The 18615-nt window shown below is 37.6% G+C and overlaps 2 protein-coding genes across 3 annotated transcripts in view; one reads left to right on the forward strand and one right to left on the reverse strand.

Annotated features, from left to right (window-relative positions):
- Positions 1-7801, forward strand: part of efna2a (ephrin-A2a) — a 59608-nt gene extending 51807 nt beyond the window's left edge. Inside the window, exons 3-4 of one of the 2 annotated variants that reach the window (XM_082172031.1) lie at positions 3877-3942; positions 6416-7801. In XM_082172031.1, coding sequence (XP_082028157.1) covers positions 3877-3942; positions 6416-6534 — 185 coding nt within the window. In that variant the 3' untranslated portion in view covers positions 6535-7801. The remainder of the gene's footprint in view (positions 1-3876; positions 3943-6415) is intronic. The other variant, XM_082172032.1, reaches the window with a different exon arrangement.
- A 7131-nt stretch (positions 7802-14932) lies between these two features.
- Positions 14933-18602, reverse strand: rabggtb (Rab geranylgeranyltransferase subunit beta). Its single transcript, XM_082172022.1, has 9 exons — positions 18492-18602; positions 18137-18244; positions 17839-18036; positions 17292-17397; positions 17143-17195; positions 16930-17040; positions 16716-16841; positions 15954-16103; positions 14933-15787 (listed from the first exon to the last, which is right to left on the reverse strand). Exons 1-9 carry the CDS (start codon positions 18492-18494, stop codon positions 15647-15649), a joined length of 996 nt encoding a protein of 331 aa, XP_082028148.1. The 5' UTR covers positions 18495-18602; the 3' UTR covers positions 14933-15646.
- Between the last annotated feature and the right edge of the window lie 13 nt (positions 18603-18615).

An 18615-nucleotide genomic window follows, 5' to 3' on the forward strand; every position in this document is an offset into this window, starting at 1 on the left:
TATTTAGGACAAAAAAGCTCCATTTACATGTGATGTTTACACAGTTTTGAGGTAAAAGGAACATCATTGTAAATTTTATATAATGCTATTATAATTCTTATTGATATCATAATACATAAAGGCCTGGTTTCACGACAGGGCTTAGATTAAGCCAGGATTAGGCCTTAGTTTAATTAGCAAATTTAAGTAGCTTTTATAAACATGCCTTAGAAAAAAACTGTTGTGCATCTAGGGACAAAACAATGGCACTGACATATTTTAAGATATGTCAGTATAAGTTGTTTCCAGTTAACATGGAACATGCATTTTAGTCTGGGACAAGGCTTAAGCCTTGTCTTTGGAACCAGGGGAAATATTACTTATTAAATCCAAGTCTCAAAAGAGGTACATCTTTAATATAATTATATTATTATACATATATTATTATATATATATTTAATTATACGTATAGTAGTTACTATACGTAATTTGAACATGAGTTGTTTTCTTTGTGATTACTTTGTTTCCACCAGTTTGACCCATTCGTGTGGATTTGTGGACTGGCTGTGAACATGACAGGCAGGCATTATTGCATTGACAGGGTCAATCAGCCAATCACAGAGACTTTCTGTGACTTTTCAGACTCTCTTCACGTTCAGCATTCATTGGAATCTCTGAGAACACAATGAGCTGCAGGGAAGCAAAAGAGACGCTGCCTAACTCTGAAACCTCAGCTGGTGGACCTGAGAAAAATCAGTGTTTTACGCACAGTTTGAGCTTGTATTTCACACTATTTGTTTTGGTTTTTTTTTTCTTCCATCCACGGGCAGAAAGTTCTAAAGTTACAGGACATTTAGAAAGACCCGGATAGTTTGTGAGAGAAATAGAAATGTTGAAATAGAGATGCTTTAATCTCAAAAGCTTTAGCTTTTCCTAAATGAAAAACATCCAATAGCTCATTCCCATTATCCTCACAAAGCTTTAAACTGGTGTGTTCAAATGGAAAACTTGTCCTTCAAGCATTTGTTTTACTCTCCTCTAGTGAAGACAATTTAGTGTGGCTAAACCAAATTAAAAGTAGACATTAAACAAAAAACATCATTTTTTTGTACTTCAACCGCCTAGCTGTTTTAATATGATAACATGAAAGACTTTTATCAGTAAGATGCCGGGAGAAAACAGGGAGCGGCAAGCAAATCAATAATTTATATGGTAATTACAATTCCTGACATGGGAGGCTGTGTTGTGGGCAGATGTGGCTGGGCCGGGAGCCACCTGTGTACAGTACAGAGAGTCTGGTGACTTTGAGCTCTCGCCGGCTTTGTGTCGCAGAACCGCACTGTCCATCAGAAGCCATTCGCACAGCGGCCGGACGGGCCTTCCTTTCTCCCATGGAGATTACCAAAGATCCTACATGCTTTTCATTTGACTGCTGATTATTCCCTGATTGACAGCTCAGACTGAAAGAGAGCGAAGCAGGCGCGGAGGGGGCGTCGTTCTGAGTCAACATCCCCTCCGCCCAAGCCCCCCTAAATCAGTGGGGCGTAGCGCTGCTTATCATAAACGCCGCAGTGTTGTCTCCGTGCACCAGAGAGAGAGGGAGAGAGAGATGCCATAATAAGCAGGCAAAAAAAGTTCAAAGATACCCTTCAACTCTGTGTTTCTGCCCCCAAACTGATTTTTAATGCATCTGCCTCGCAGCTCCCGAGCCAGGTCCTGCATTGTGAAGGCTTTTGTTTCAGGCTGAAGGGTCAGGGCTGGAAAAGGCCTTCGGACACCTCCCCCACCAAGACGGCCCCATTCAGCACCCCTGCCGCTCCCTGAGAGGATTGTTTGGTTACCGGCAGCCCTATGGGCGTCATGGTCCCTTGGGGGATTGATGCTTTGAGGCAGGGTCGGTGGGGTCAGCGATGAGAGATGGATCTGAGAGGTTATCACGGGGAAGTGGGGGCTGATCTCGATTGTCTGCTTGTAAAAGAACACGTCCATCAGACCTGGTCAGACTTAACCCCCGGACTTCCATCTCTCCGCCCGTATTGATCGGCTGTGATGACATCTTGACAGGCGTCTTCTACACAGCTGCCGGCGGTTGAGGTTGGGTGCTCTCCAATGAACCTAGGATCCGGTGTGCTAGACATGCCACAAGAATACACAATGACCTGGGGTGGGCAATGCGGCGTGGGGGAGGGTTGTTCAGGTTGAAGATGACGAACCGAAGACCAGGGTTGGATTTTTTTCAGGGATCCACTGAAAATTTGAGTGGAAATTCAAAAAAAATCTAGCAATACTCTAATAGTGGTTAGAAAGAAAAGATGCATCGGCAACGTAATTTGTAAACATTTTCAAGATAATATTTGAATAATTTTAATACATTTTTGGCTTTAATATGGTGATAAAACAATATACTAAATAAAAAAGGCAATAATTTATTTTTGGAAACATCATGTTTCTCAATCATATTTAATTAGTTTAAAAAAAATAATTATGAGTTTATTTTGACTTATGAGTGTTCTCATTGGCTGCATGTTCATGTCTCGTTTTGTGTTACCACATGGCTTGTGTTTTAGTCATGTTTGGTGTGAGCACATGGCTTGTCATGTACAGTATGTTTCCTTGTGCCATGTGCTCTCCTGTCAGTTGTCTAACATAGGCTATAGGCTTATTTATAAAATAAAAAAAATGCTAGTAAATGGACTTAAACTTCCAAAAACCTGTAGAGTAGTGGTCTGGGTTCAAACATTCCGACACGCAAAGTGAAGCATTCACGTGACTGGCTTCATTTTTCGTTGATCTGAAAACAATACGTGCTCCGGCACGGAGCTTCATGAGAAATTGTGCTGTGTACTCGATACGCGCTTTGAAGCTTAAGTGTTAAATGGAACATCACTACTGTCTTGTTTCCCCCACGGGGTAGTTTTTGTTTGTTTTTGTTTTATTTAATGCTTAATAAAAACCCATCACTCTGCATTTGAGTCCTCACTACTTTCATCAGCCCAAACCCTGAGAGAGAGAGAGAGAGAGAGAGAGAGAGTTTGGGGTCAGTAAGACTCTTTTTTTTTTTTATGTTTTGGAAAGCCTCTCAGCAAGACTGCATTTATTTGATCAAAAATAAGATTATTACAATTCAATAATTTTTTATACATTTCTATTTTAATACATGTTACTATTAAATTGCTGTCACTTTTGGTCAATTGAAGGCATCCTAGCTGAATAAAAGTATTAACTTAAAAAAGGTCTTTCTGACCCCATATATATATAAACTTTCGTCATTTCTTGCCTGTATTCAGATGGGAATCTAGACCACTCCGACTGTGACTCGTACTCACCAGCTTGAGCGGTACATTATGCTGTTTTCTTCATGTGCTGGGTTTTCTTTGTGGACATTAGACTGTGGCCAAGTTCAAATAAATGATTTCACTCCCCTCTTCTTTCACACAAGACCCTATAAGGAAATAAGCAGGAGATGTGTTGTGTCTGGAGTACAGAGATGAATGAAGTAATCTGTCAGAAAGCTTGTGTCTGGGGAGCAGAGATGAACGGTGTTGCTGATGTTCTGGTGGAGCCGATCTGATGGTAGACTGCTGGCTGACTCAATAGTGACTCTTTGCTCTCAGGTCACTGAGTGCTATGTGGGGTAATTTGCTATGGGAACATTGCGTGTCGCAGGCCATTGTATATGAAGACACCAAGCTGGTGAAGGTCATAGCAATTTCCCTGAAATGAAGAAAATCTCAGACTTTGTTCTTGATTTGGTTGTCAAGGGGTTAAACATTCACAAGTGTCACCTCACAACAGCAGAAGGATCTTAAACCAGATTGATTCAATGTCTTGCTGAATGATTCTGTTTGTCACAAGCACATTTAGCTCATTATTTCTCTTCTACTTCCTTTTCAACAGCCTCTCCTCATCCTAACCACGCTGGCAAGCCGTGTTTAAAGTTGAAGGTGTACGTGAAGCCTACAAGTAAGTCACGCTCTAACTGTTTCGCCCCGTCGGCGTAGAAAATAATATCCCCCTCATGTCTACAGGCCAGCCTTCTGTTAGGCATAACAGGAATGCAATAATAAGCAGTGTTTGACACATTTTCCAGGAACATTTTGTTAATGAGATGTCATATTTATTTTCAAGCTGTGAGAATGTGTTCAAATGCAGTCTGCAGCTGCTGAGGTCTAATGGGAATGATTAGGACTATTGTGGATTTTTCCTTTAGGATTTTACCTTCATTACTCACCAATGGAAACTGAATATTAAAGGGATAGTTCTCCCAAAAATGAAAATTCAGTCATCATTTATGTATGATGTATAACTTTCTTTTTTCTGTGGAATAAGATATTTAGATATGTCTCAGTGTTGTAGTTTTTTCCCATACGATGCAAGTTATTGGTCACAAAAGCCAATGCCTGGTTATTCAATTCAACATTATTCAAAATATGTTATTTTGTGTTACCCAGAAGAAAGAAAATCATACTATCCCATTTATTGTTGCAGAATCCTGAAAAAATATTATCACATTTTCCACAGAAATATTAGGCAGCACAACTGTTTTCAACATTGATAATAAAAATACATGATTTTTGAGCACAAAATAAGCATATTAGAATATCTATGTTTTGATCTTCGTTCTGAATCTGATCCAGTAGTTTTTGACAAAAACATGATTTTCTCCGCTTTTTGCTCAAAATGTTGCTTTTTTTATGAAACTTGCCCACATTCAAGTGTTGATAAAAAATAATGCATTAAGCTAGAATAAAACATTTTCGTTTTTTTTAAGCAGAGGGTCTGTTCTTTCTTTTGATATATAGCCTGTTCATATATTCATACAACAAAATATTCTGGATGCCATGAAATTTCTGTGAAAATTATAAAAAATGCTGGCTCAGCTGGTCATTTTTTTATTAAATTTTTTTAAATGCTGGGAAAGAGTTAAAATACATTTAAATAGAAAACAGTTATTTAAAGCTGCAGTCCGTAACTTTTTTGGGTTAAAAATTATCCAAAATATTTTTTTGAGCAAATACATAACCAGCCAGTGTTCAAAACTATCTGCTTGCCTTAGCTCGATTCAAAATGGTAAGCTTGTGATAATGTTTTTAATTCCAGTGGTACTGGTGGATTTCCGTGGGAAATTCGAGCATGTCTTTGCGTCATTACGTCACATCTGTACACATAAAGGAGTCTCGGCTAGTAGGCTATATTGCGTGTGAGGATGTTGGAGGTGGAGATTTATAGCGCTTTCTCACGGCACTTGATATAATTAAACTTATCAATTTGATGGCGGATCCAGAAAAGTTCAAACAACAATCACCAGTGACAACTAGAGATTCACCCGTTGAAAATCCAGAAGACTTTGGAGTGGCTACAGAAAAAAAGAGACTGCAACCGGCCCATGTGAAAACAAGGAAATATCGAAAAGGCATTAAATGTAGTCACGCAATGCTGATGTTGTTAACATTAACAATTTGAGAACAAAGTATAATTTGCACGGTTTGACGTGGTATGATAAGCGATCGTTAGAATTAATCGGCGCGATTTACTGCAACATTTTTTTTCCCTTAGTTGGTCAGAACAAAAGTGGATGTTACTTACTTGTTCAGACGACATTTTCCAGTGAAAATTCTTATGTTGGTCATACTTCCAAAAAGTAGAATCTGTGATTCCGAATGACAGTATCAACACCACCGGCACGGTGACTGACAGTCTCACATTCTCCTCAAAACATTGGATTCATCCGCACTGTGCCGTGCCGAGCCGAGACACAACCCACGTAAAGTTGATAATTCCGCGAATAACTGCAATTGCGGATTTCGAACAGAGATGGTGACAAAGAGGAAAAACTACGGACTGTAGCTTTAAATGGTAATAATATTTCACAATTTTTTTACTTTTTTTTTTTTTACTGTCTCCATGAGACTTCTTTTAGAGACATTTGGGGAAAAAATCATATCAACCCCAAACTTTTGAACAGTATTCCTTGTGCTTTGTCATTGCTAATTGTTTAGATCAGGGGAGTCCAAACTCGGTACTGGAGGGCCACTGTCCTGCAGAGTTTAACTCCAACTTGCCTCAACACTCCTGCCTGGAAGTTTCTAGTATGCCTATAGACCTTGATTAGCTGGTTCAGGTATGTTTAATTGGGGTTGGAGCTAAACTCTGCCAGACAGTGGCCCTCTAGGAGCAGGATTGGACACCCATGGTTCAGAACAACAGCGTTCAAGCTCCATTTGGAAATACAGCGTTTATTTTCAATTCATTGGCACAGATATGTCAGGTTGGTGTAATCTATGAAAACTGTGTGTGAAATGTGAACCAGATCCTCTGCCTCAGTAATTAAACTCTAATTAGGTCACTGCTGTGGGCCCCTGCTGCTTTGAGTAAAGGTATGCATTTCCTAGCGCTTCCTCTTCGTGTGCTGTCTCTCTGTGTTTGTGTGTTTCAGATGGTTCTGGCTATGAGTCTCCAGAGCCCTTCCTGACTGATCAGAGCCAGCGCTGCAAGGCGGACGGCCCGTGCCTAGCTGTGCTCCTGCTTCTGGCCTTTCTGCTGGCCCGCGTTTAAGAAGCTCCACCGCTGCCCAGACTGCCTACCGCTCTCCCTCCATCCATACTCCCTCAGGGAAGCCCTCTCATCCAGCCCCCCCGGCCCACCGGCTAACGCGCAGTCATCCTCTTTTTTTTACTGAACGAGCTCCTCGCAGCTGATCCGAGGACAGAGACGTTCGCCCTGCTTAGCGGCTCATGTAAAGCAGTTGTGAGACTTAGACACCTGTCGTGGAATGTGACCTTTTATATATGCTGTCACGTAATCGAGGCTTGTATTCATGTGCCATTTTGTCACATTTCAGGGCATAGCAGTTTACAAAAGATTTCAGATTTCACTTATTTGGTTAGCTATAATGCCCCCCCACATCATTTTTACTCCATACTCAGCCCCTGTTTACCCAGAAATTAAGGGATTTTTCCTCCCAATAACAAATGACACCAAAGGACTCTCTTCAGAGTTTAGTTTTATTTTCCGTTTGAAGGGAGAGAAGAAATGTGTTTTGTGGTAGCCAGCAGTTAGGGACTTAGTGTTAGACATTCACGTGCATGTGAAACACTGTGAAACAAACTGATCTTCTTACAATAGTAACGATATATTTTTATTAGCAAAAAGGAAACAAAAGTAGACCTTCTAGCCACTCGTTCAGTGTACGGCTCAGCTGGTGGAGTTTGGATGAGACCCAGCCAAATGTCAGTGCTCACTGCTGGCCTTCGCCTCAAAACTATATGTCTACTGGCGGGACAAGGACACTGAATCTCCAAGATGAGAATAATCGCTTTGGTGCAAACCCAAATGCCGCTTAATAAAACTCTGCATTGTTTTTTCTTTCCAGCTCTGTGGGACAAACAAGCAATGAAACACAGTGTGTGTTTCAAAAAATGATCTGTGAGGGTCAGGGACTAGCCACTTTTAATTCACCGACGCACGCACTGCGGGCATGGGCGAAAAGGAAATGGATTTTTTGTATTCTATTTCATGTTATTTTTGTAGCATTTAAAAGCAACATTAATTATTCATGTGATATGAGGAATGGTTTTAGTGGCGATACAGTGTGTGAGTCAGCAGTCGGATGTATTCAGATGGGCCCACTCTCACTCTTACTGTTGTTATTGTGATCTTGTCAAACTGTATTCAGTATTTAAAGAGACAGAAAGCATTTCTTTCCATCTGATTTGATTGTGTCCTCTTTTTCATGTGACGTTTTGTACAGCCAACATGTTCTGTCGAACTGAAGAAACATGCAGAAATGAAAAACAAAAAAATAAAGCATTTTTGTCTACGAGATGTGAGAAAAGATGCATTGTTTAGAGTTGACAAGTAACATTTTGACTCCGCTTTGTATAGAATAGATGTTATATGAAATATTTTAGATGATCTCTGCAGACATTAATGCTAAAGGTGCTAAAAGGCCTTTTTGATTTTTTTTTCTCCTCCCAAAATCAAACGACAACAAAACACAACGCAGCACATATCTAAAAACGTATTTATTTTGCTATGCACTGCTAAATTTTCCTGATCTGTAAAGTTTGATCCATTTTGTACAGTATCTAAAGATTGATTGTTAAGTGACTTTATGTAACTGAACATTATAGAAAATGATGTGCTTAAGAGAATACTTGATATTAAGACATATATTTTGAGATAAAAAAAAACAGCTTTTATGATTTGATTTTCACTTTTGTTCAAGGTGATTAAATCAGCAAATTATAAGAAACTAATCATTTTCTTCAACAAGGATGCATTTAATCCATCAAAAGTGACAGATATTTATAATGTTAAAAAATATTTCTGTTTCAAATAAATGCTGTTCTTTTTTTTTTATGAAAACAGATCACGGTTTCCACAAAAATAGTAAGCAACTGTTTTTATCATAGGGAGTTAACTAGTTAACTGAGGTTCGGGAGTGGGGCCATGCCTCAACCTATCACCTGACTTTTCAAAACCTTCTTATATCAGGCCGCCCCTTACAGTACTCGAACCCTCCCTTCCCCTCCCTCTCTCATCCATGATTCAACCGTTCAATCTCCCCTTCCAGGTTGTTTCGGGGGGTCCTAATTTAACTCGGCCTACATTTAACTGAAATGATGCCCCCACTCTGAGTCTCCAGGCCACCAACACCAGATGCCCCGATCAACCTGACTACCATCCCTTTCCCCTTCCCATTCATCCTATCCTTATTCATCCCTAACTTTCTTCAATAAATAATTCTCCAACATTCATGGTTGTGGCGTGGTACTTGCTCGTGATTGATGATAATAAGAAATGTTTTTTGAGCAGCAAATCATCATGTTAGAATGATTTCTGAAGGATCATGTGACACTGAAGACTGGAGTAATGATGAAAACAGTTATTTTAAATGTTATGATAAGTCACAATATTACTGTTCCACTGTATTTTTCTTTTACTGTATTATTTTACTGTATTATCATTTATTGAATTGTAAGTGTTTTAGTCATTCATTTATACAAGTATAAACTACATTTTATAGAATATGTACTTCTATTATAACTCATAAAATGTAATTAAAAAATATAATAATTATAATAATACTGACAATAGATAAATCAAATGAATGCAGCTTTTGTGAGCATAAGAGACTTCTTTCAAAAATATTTAAATATATTACCAACCCCAACTTCTGTACAGTAATGTATGCCATAATTTACTAAAAGCTAAATAACATATCAGATTTTAAATAATACTTGAGGTTATGAAAGTAAACAAAACAGAAACGTAGTACATTAGTTCAAAAATATTGCTATTTCCAATATTCCCCTATATATACTATATCACTCTAGCGAGTGCACATGTAGCTCCATTTGAAAAACTCCTTTTGGCATTTGTTGCTTCATCTATATTAAATACAATTTTATTTTATGTTTTATTATTATTAATATTACTATTATTATTGTCATATACTTTGACACTAACCTTTCCTTAAAGGAATAGTTCTCCCAAAAATGAAAATGCTGTCATCATTTACTCAACCTCAAGTTTTTCCAAACTTGTATAAATTTCTTTCTTCTGAACAGAAAAGAAGATATTTTGAAGAATGTCAGTAACCAAACAGTTGATAAGCCCCATTGACTTCCATAGCAATTTTTTTGGAAGTCAATGGCTACCATCCACAGTTTAGTTACCCATATTCTTTCAAATATCTTCTTTTGTGTTTGTGTTCAGCAGAAGAAAGAAATTCATACAGGTTTGAAACCACTTGAGGGTGAGTAAATTATGACAGAATTGTTATTTTTGGGTGAACTAACCCTTTAAAGGGAAGCTTTTAGCCCTGCTGTATAATTTTGGATTATTTTGTCCAATGTCCTGAAAGACCAGCCTCAGGAAATCTCTTACCTAAACCATGAAAAATGTGATTAAACATGTTTAATACTTTAGCAGAAGCTATTCAGCTTATTTTTACACAGACATTTAAGATGTGATTGCTTTTCGCTGTGTTTTCGGATGCAGGACGGATGGAATGAGTCATGGTCATACTTGACTTGACATTCAGGCGGGTGTCTGTTGATACCGGCTCTAGGCTTTGGCCTGGATGCTCATCCAACTATTAGGTGAGGGATCAGTAGCCTGGCTGGGCTCAGAAAAGTGAATGTCCTATCTGAATATTTTATGCAATGTAGACTATGATAAAAAATACATGCGCTAGAAAAGCATCAGTGCAGGATTTGCAGACTTGGAGATGGTGCTGCAAATGCGAACCAAACCGCCAGTTTGAGGCTGATGTTAGAGGCATTCAAAATGATTATTCCTGATGATTAAAATATCCAGTATAAATAGTGAGTAAAAGATTGATGTCTTACATATTCGGGCTGTGTCACAGTATGATGTGCTTAAGCTGTCATTTGTAATAATAATTTTAGATAATTTTAATGAAATGTTAGACTCAATATAAGAAACACAGCATGCGTGTTACATGCTGATTTCCTCATGAAAAATAGCCATTTGCTGCCCCCTTGTGAATGAGACCTTTTAGTAGCTACTCTTGGTCTGTTTTTGCAGAGGTGGACAGTAACAAAGTACATTTACTTGAGTACTGTACTTAAGTACACTTTTTGAGTATCTGTACTTTACTTGAGTATAATTTTTTCTGGAAACTTTTTACTTTAACTTCACTACATTTGAAAGACAAATATCGTACTTTTTACTCCACTACAATTCTGTCAAGGTCATTGAGTAGAAAGTAGTAACGTCGTCAGTCAGGGGATGATTTTGGATTTAGGGGTTGCATTTTGGTTGGAAATGAAAGTCGGGTTGACGTCAGAACCCGACTGGGTTTGGATTCTACATGCACATTTTTTCATTGTTTTGGAGCACACTAGATAACAGATAATAGATAACAGTAAGGCTAACATATTCATTATAACTAAACGCCCAAAAACTTTAAATGGGGCACTATTTGAGGGAACAGCCATTTGCGTGTCCGAAACTATTGTGGACGTTGTTGAGTGCACTTATTCAATCTAGAAATAAATGTGATATTGATATGAGGGTAGGTTGGCATAGATTCAGGCATAAGGTACTGTGCATTGAAAAACAATGCATTGACATTTACTTTTTACTTTTGATACTTAAGTACTTTTAAAAACGAGTACTTCTGTACTTTTACTTAAGTAAAAATCGGCCTTTACAACTTTTACTTGTAACAGAGTAATATTTGACCGGTAGTATCTGTACTTTCACTCAAATAAGGAAGTTGTGTACTTTGTCCACCTCTGCGTATTTGTATTGTCAAAGGTCATATAAAGCTAATCTCTCACAGAACTTTACTTTTGATTCATATTTCAAATATTTAAAGGAATAGTCCACCCAAAAATGTAAATTTTGTCATCATTTACTCACCCTCATCATGTATTTCCAAACCTGTGCATTTCTTTCTTCTGGTGAACACAAAAGGAGATATTTTGAAGAATGTTGATAACCAAAGAGTTTCAGTTCCTGCTGATTTACATTACAAATTTTGTCTATGTAATGGAAGCCGATGGGGACCACATTTTTTTGTTATCAACATCCTTCACAATATCGGAAGAATTTATCATCATTTACTCATAAGGGTGAGTAAATGACAGAATTGTAATTTTTGGATGGACTATTTCCTTTTAACCAATCTCTTATTCCTGTATCTCTGCGGCACATCCAACAGTTCCCTGAGGTATACAACACAAACACACACGTCTCAAGGCTCCTGTACAATCATTACATGTTGAATCTGTCAGAGGCATGAGCTCTTTGAAAGCGAGAAAAGCGAACACATCGAGAGTTGAACATTTACAGAGTGCACACTTCAAAAACTATTATGAAATGAAAAGGTTTATGGATGAGCGAGAAATTCTGTGCAGAGATCACAGGAGATCGATGTTTTTGATCAACAAAGAAATACAAGAGCTTCAAAAGGATTTGATGGACATAAACCTGATAAGCGGATATTGTCATGAAGCCTACGCTGCTCATCTGAGATCAGTGAGTATTGCCTTTTCAACTTGTAAAGAATCCAAGGAAGAAAACACATGTGGTAGTATTGACTTCAATGTTGAAAACGGTGACTCAGTGAAGTCCAAACGCATGTTTAGCCAGAAGCATGACGGTTTGGGTGATGAAACCTCTGTTGATTGTGAAAAGGATCTGTCAGAAGTCAAAAATCATACATTGACTCTACAAACGTATAAAAAGTCAAAGACTAATACTTACATTTCAAGACATAAGGATGTAAAAAACAATAAGGATTACTTAAAAGCCTCATTGTCTCATTCTGAGTTCTCCTTAAGGGAATGCAATGAAAAACATGAGGATAAAAGTGATGGATGTCCTCAGAGGAGTTTGCCCAAGAGCCCTTCATATATCGCAGAGACAGATCTGAAGAACAGTTCCTCGACTCCTAGACATTTCACCCTTGACAGAAGAGCAAAACCAGTGCATCAAAGACGACAAAAAGTCACTCTTCTTAAGAGTCCTGCTCCAAGAATGAGAAACCCTTTGCTTGAACACCATTACCGTTATATGGGTATACAGCAGCAAGTCCAAGACAGCAAGTCATTGTCAAGATACTTACAAAATAAAGATGGCATGGACAACGGCAGAAGTCACATATCTAAAGCAGCCATTAAGCACAGCCTTGATCTGCTCATCAAAGAATACAATCATTCTCAAAATGCTGATATGGTGAGCAACAACAAGCAGAGGAGTTTGGAGGAAAAGGTCTCTAACTTTGTGTCAGAGCTTTCAGAGTTCAGGTGTGACATGTGACATTCTGTAGTTTAGTTCTTCTGTTTGTCTTTAAATAAACCAACATTATATTTTATTATTTGAATATTACAGAGGATCCTTAGAACTAGCACATAAAGACCCACATAACACATGTCAGATAACGATGATAACCACCATCCTAAAGTAGAGTAATCAGATTCTTGTTTTAAAGGCTATGGGGTCTTGAATTTATGATCAATTGATTGGTAAATCTTTCCACACTATTATATGAAACTCACTCATCATCCTTTCTATCTGATTCACACTTCATGCACGGATAGACATAATGCCCTACATTCAGGTCATCAATAGAGGCATCAATATCATTCTGCAATGTTTCCAGGCTTGAAAAAGAAGCACAGACATGAAAAAGATGTACTTGTTTTATCTACTTGAAAAAGGTGTCAGTCAGAGAGAGGCTTATTATAACACAAATGCAGAGCTGGATTTTTTCTCTCTCTAGTGGATGAATAAAATGGTTCAAACAAAAGACTGTGTTTGAAGATTATGTAGGCAAAGTTAATGTAGCCTACTGATTTCCCCATGTCTTATTAATTTATCATAATCAAGTAAATCTCATTTTCATAAAGCAAGCCAAACATTTACAGGTGAGTAAACATTAGCTATGAATTACCTCCAGAGCAAACTTATTTCATTAGAGAAACCAAACAGGCTGATGCATTTTAAGCACATCTTTGTATCCCTGTCACATAAACCAGTGGTTCTAAACCTTTCTGACTCTTTCCAAGAGATTATTTGAAGGAGATCCTATCTAAGCTGATTTGTACCTCAGGTACTTTATTGTAATACAAATAAGCTCGACATTTTTTATTTTAATGTAATATTACTAAATATAGTTCAGTTTAATGTAATTTTTATTTAGAGTGTTTTGTTGGATGTAAATTAAGATGAACTTTTTTGTAATTTTGGTACATTTCTCTCATCCTTATTTGCATTACATACACATTTTTTAAATACAGCAACTCAATTGCAGCAGATAATTGCATTTATTCAGTTAGCAGATGCCTTTAGCCAAAGCGACTTACAAACAAGAAATACAGCAAGCAATTCATTATGAAGAGGCAAAGAACATAAGAAGTGCTCAAAAATACAAAGTTTCCATCATTGCTTAGAGTAGCATAAGCTTGACAAGGGAGGGATTAAAGGAAAAGGAAATTGTACATAATCAACTGCATGAATGTATCTAAGCAAATGAGAAATTGCTTTTATGATGTGCACAAGTGACAATATGTGATGTGGAGGTTGAACAAGCAGTCGCAAGGATTTCAATTGTGATCTGAGAAATGTACCAAAGCAACTGAGAGAAACTGATAACTAAAATAAAAAAAGTTAGCCTTATTGAGAATCACTAATCCAAACCTTTAATCTAATGCCTTATGAGCAAATGCTTAAAAATATTTGACTTCTAGTGTGTTAATAGAATCAACACCCAGTTTTTGTTCGTTTGTAACAAAAATGACTTATTTACAAAATTACATGTTTTTGCCTGAAATAAAATGATTACATTTAAAATGGTTTCGATGCTTTTGGTGTTATGGTCTTAATAAAACTAACAGAGGCAGTGTATGGTGTTGTGTAACAACAACACGAGTGCCAGGAGGGCACATCTCTCGCAGTCACACTCTGAACAGGGTGTAATGAGAGCCGGTGGGGTTTCAGCGTAACCTAACAACCCTTGTGTTTGTTTCTGCATATCAGTCAGGGATCTGTAGATTGCTCCTCTCCTGATGATTTCACACACTCTGAATTGATTGCCTCTTCACTTTTCCCAACTACGTGCTCATTTACTTGAAAGTTTTACAGATTTTTTTTTTTAAATACAAATTGAAAAGCTCTGTATGAAAAGCTTATTTTGAACTGAATATTAGAAAACACAATATCATAAGAAAATCTGTGACATTGATTGAAAGCATGATTGACTAAAACTGGCAATCAATTCAGTTGAAAGGTTGATACAAATTTCTAACCTACAGTGTGCAAAGAAATGTACAAGCACCACTGAGGAACATCACGTAACAGCAGGCCACCGAAATCTCTTCACAATCAGTGTCAGAAGCTCTAGGGGTGATGAACATCAACAGATTAACACCTGACAATGAATTATCCAAATTACACCAATGAAGCAAAATCACTTGAGTTTTTGATATTAACATCACATTTATTCCATCCCACACCACAGGCATGTTCACACACTGGCATCAATGCCAGAACGACAGAATAATTCATCATTCATACCACAACAGCAAAAGTCTCTCCCAAATCTGTTGCAAACCGAACATGACTTTTAAAATGGTCGCGCAATAGTTCTCATGAATGCTTTAGGGATGTGACGACTAACACAACCTTGATGATTGGGTGTGAACAAACTACAGTAAGAGAATTTGGACATAAAATGTATCTCATGCATGAAAAGTATGATGTAACACATGTAAATGTTAGTTTTGTATACTCACTTTGAAAAAGCCATCAGAGATGAGTGACTGATCTCTCTCCTCATTGACTAAATGCTTGTGATACCAAAAAGTGACCTGCTGAATTAGTCATATAAATAAAGTTATGTTTCTATACACAGTGAAAGCTGTAATAATATCAGATGTACCTCTTCGACCAGCATCTTTAAAGAAAGAAAGCCTACTAACGGATGTAAGTTCTGTAATATTGTGCCTACATGATGACCAGAACAAATCTCTGAACAAAAGCACACAATGTTTTCCTAAAATCCTCGGTCCCTCTATGCGGTGTGCCGATCATTAGATGTAGATGAGAGCTTTCCACGGTTTGCTTGTTTTAAAACTGGGCTGGCTGTGCAGGTGAAGGAGAAGTGTAAAACGGCCATGCTGAAAATGTAAATTTAGCTCAGCAAGTCTGGTTGGAGGCCAATTCTTTGAAGCACATCCTCGGGCATGCAAAACACAGGGTTCACTGGTTTGATCTGCTCATCTCCCAGCAAAGACAGACCAGCCACACCAAACAGAGTGTGGAAAGGATCCACCTGGACAGAAAGAAGAATGAAAAATATATATTATAATCACAACAATGAACTGCGGAGACTGATAAGATCTGATTAAAGAATGGTAAGTCCTATAGAAATAACAAGCAAAATATTTATGCATATGCAACATTTTTGTGTGATAATTGACAAACTCCATAGAGCTTACCATGTCTCCAGGCCTGTCAGCGAAGCCGCCGGTCTCTTCATCCTGGCAAGCAAGAATAAAATTGCGCAGTTTCGATTTGTCAATCCAGTGAATTCTGCCAATGATCTTCAAAGACGCAAGAACCCACCAGGAATAGCAGACATCAGGCAGCTGAAATTAGAAAGAAAAAAGAAAAAAATCATCCACCGTATTTTCTCTTTCAGATATAAATTAGTATCTAGGACATAGTTGTGAAAATTTCATTATTTTCTATTTTGTTTATTTATTTGGTCAATTTCAGTTTAGTAAAACTAAAAGTTTTAAGGTGTACAAATAAATGTAATCTGATTTTATAAATAATTAAAAAATATATATATTATTTTTTATTTAGTTTCAATAGGCTTTAAAGGTTCGGCTTTAATCTTTTATAACACCACAAATTGTACTCAATTCAACTTTATTTCCAGACTCAAGGTCCATTAGAAAAGAAACAATAACAGACACAAAATACAATATATTACAAAACACTTAAAAGAGACAATTATACCATAATATACTATTTATGATCCCGCAACAATGACTGGATCAGATGCTCTCTTCCTGAGCAGAATGCACTGATAGTTAAAAGTCAGATTAAATCATACTTTCCAGCATTGATAGAAAATATGAGAACAAATGTCATTTCATCTATAATACCATTTAGTTTTTATTCTTTTAACACTTTTATATTATTTTAATTCAAGTTATTTTTCATTAATACCTATGATCTGCAAGACATCTTACCTTCTCTGGTCTCCCATTCAGACCTCCTGACGGCAACTGTCTTTCACAGAGCCACCAGCCCAACAAATCTGCATTTACTTGATGAAGCTGCCCAGTGACGGACAAGAAACCTGTGCAGCAGTAAATCTAAAGACAGGATGAGAAAAACATGACTGAGAGACAGAGCATCACTAACAAATACACTAAAAGGACATAAAAACCTAAAATATCTCACCTGACCAGCATGAGACTCTGAACCAGGCCTACAACCAAATCCACCATCAAAGTTCATACAGGACAGCACAAACTCAACGGCCTTGTCCATGTTGATAGCATCCAACTTGCCCTACAGAGAAATTTGTCTTGTTATATGCATTTAAAACCTTCAAAGGTTGCAGGTAACATCATAAAAGGCAATTTAATAAAATATTAAATGCAAAAGTAGTACCAGTAGTGCCAATGTCGCAACCGCACAAAAGGAAAACCGTGTATCTATTTCACCTGTTAAGGGAAAAAACAGGCCTTCATGTAGTCATATACCATTTAAATGTTGTTTATTTAACTAAAGACAGAAAAAATATATATATATAAATGTACCCCATTTGTCCCCAGCGAATGAGCCGTCCTCCTGCTGCAGTCCTCTAACATAGTCCACCACTTTGTCCACATCAATGACATTAATGCAATCATACAAGGACAGGATCTAAAAAATAAAAATAAAAAGTTTTTTCCCCCCCTTGAATTTCCACTTCTGTGTAGTAATTTTTGTACAGCAATTTATTAATCATTGTGGTCACCTTGTAAGGAATATTGCAGCATTTATTAGAATTAATCAGTGCACTTCATTATTTTTTGAAAAAGTATGAGCCCTCGTAATCTTTTATCAAAATAACTCCTCCTCCATCTTACAGCGAAATCTCTTCTCTTCTATGACGACGTGTTTACTGGCATGAGGGTGGGACAACCTGTCACTCACATGAGATCAACCAATAGCAAACCACAACCATCCAACAATCCAATCAATTCCCACCCTACATTTTTTTCTTGTTCAGGAAGCAGTTTTCCTTGGATATACGTCACATTATATATATATATATATATATATATATATGGCAACTTCAGTTTAATGCCGATTCCTACTGACCTGTACAGCACTGAGGGTGTAGAGGAGATGAGGGTCGTGGCCGATGCTGGCGCTGATGCCTCCACAGTCGTGCTGGCAGGACTTGATGAAGTCTATGATCTCCTCACGGTTCATTCGAGAGAGCTGACCCATCAGGTCCATTACTGTCAGACCCCAGTAGATGCCACTCATTCTCAAGTACTCTGACAGTGTGTACTCCTGCAAGGAGCCGGTGCCAAATTCATGGGAATTAGCCTCTAATTGTATTTATTTATTGAAGGGCAACCATTTTTTGCATTTTTATAAGCCATAAACTTACATAATCATCCTTCTTGGAGCCATAGGCTGCAATATAGTCTGCATGCTTGTCTAGGAAGAGAGTGTTTGGAGCATCAGGTTTAATGATCACGTCTTTAACCTGGGTTCCCTGAAAGAAAAAAATAATTGTCATCAATTTCTGATAATAAGCTCAAAAACTGCAGTCTGGTACATTCGTCTTAGCTCAGACAGTAAACTGTGTTGAATTGACTGGGCGGATGACATGACATGCTGCAATCATTCTCCTCTTTTAATGTACGCTGTTTTCTTCACAATCGCATGCCCTTTCTTTATGGGGAAACATTATTTGATACACAATTAAATAACTATACAAGCAAAGTAGTGTTTTACATTACCATCCTGGCGGAGAAGTAAGAGAGGACTACAGGCGTACTTCAGCAGTCACACACATTTTACATCATCACATTACTCGTCATTTCTACGGGTGCTCATGAAGGACAAAACGCATTTACTGGGGAC

This window comes from Leuciscus leuciscus (assembly GCF_965113295.1).
Source record: "Leuciscus leuciscus genome assembly, chromosome: 6".
Taxonomy (NCBI): Eukaryota; Metazoa; Chordata; class Actinopteri; order Cypriniformes; family Leuciscidae; genus Leuciscus; species Leuciscus leuciscus.

Coding starts and splice junctions, on each gene's coding strand:
- rabggtb (XM_082172022.1), bottom strand. Junction 17,398..17,838: donor ACACCCTCAGTGCTGTACAG/GTCAGTAGGAAT, acceptor TTTATTTTTTAG/ATCCTGTCCTTGTATGATTG. Junction 16,104..16,715: donor TGAATGGGAGACCAGAGAAG/GTAAGATGTCTT, acceptor TTCTAATTTCAG/CTGCCTGATGTCTGCTATTC.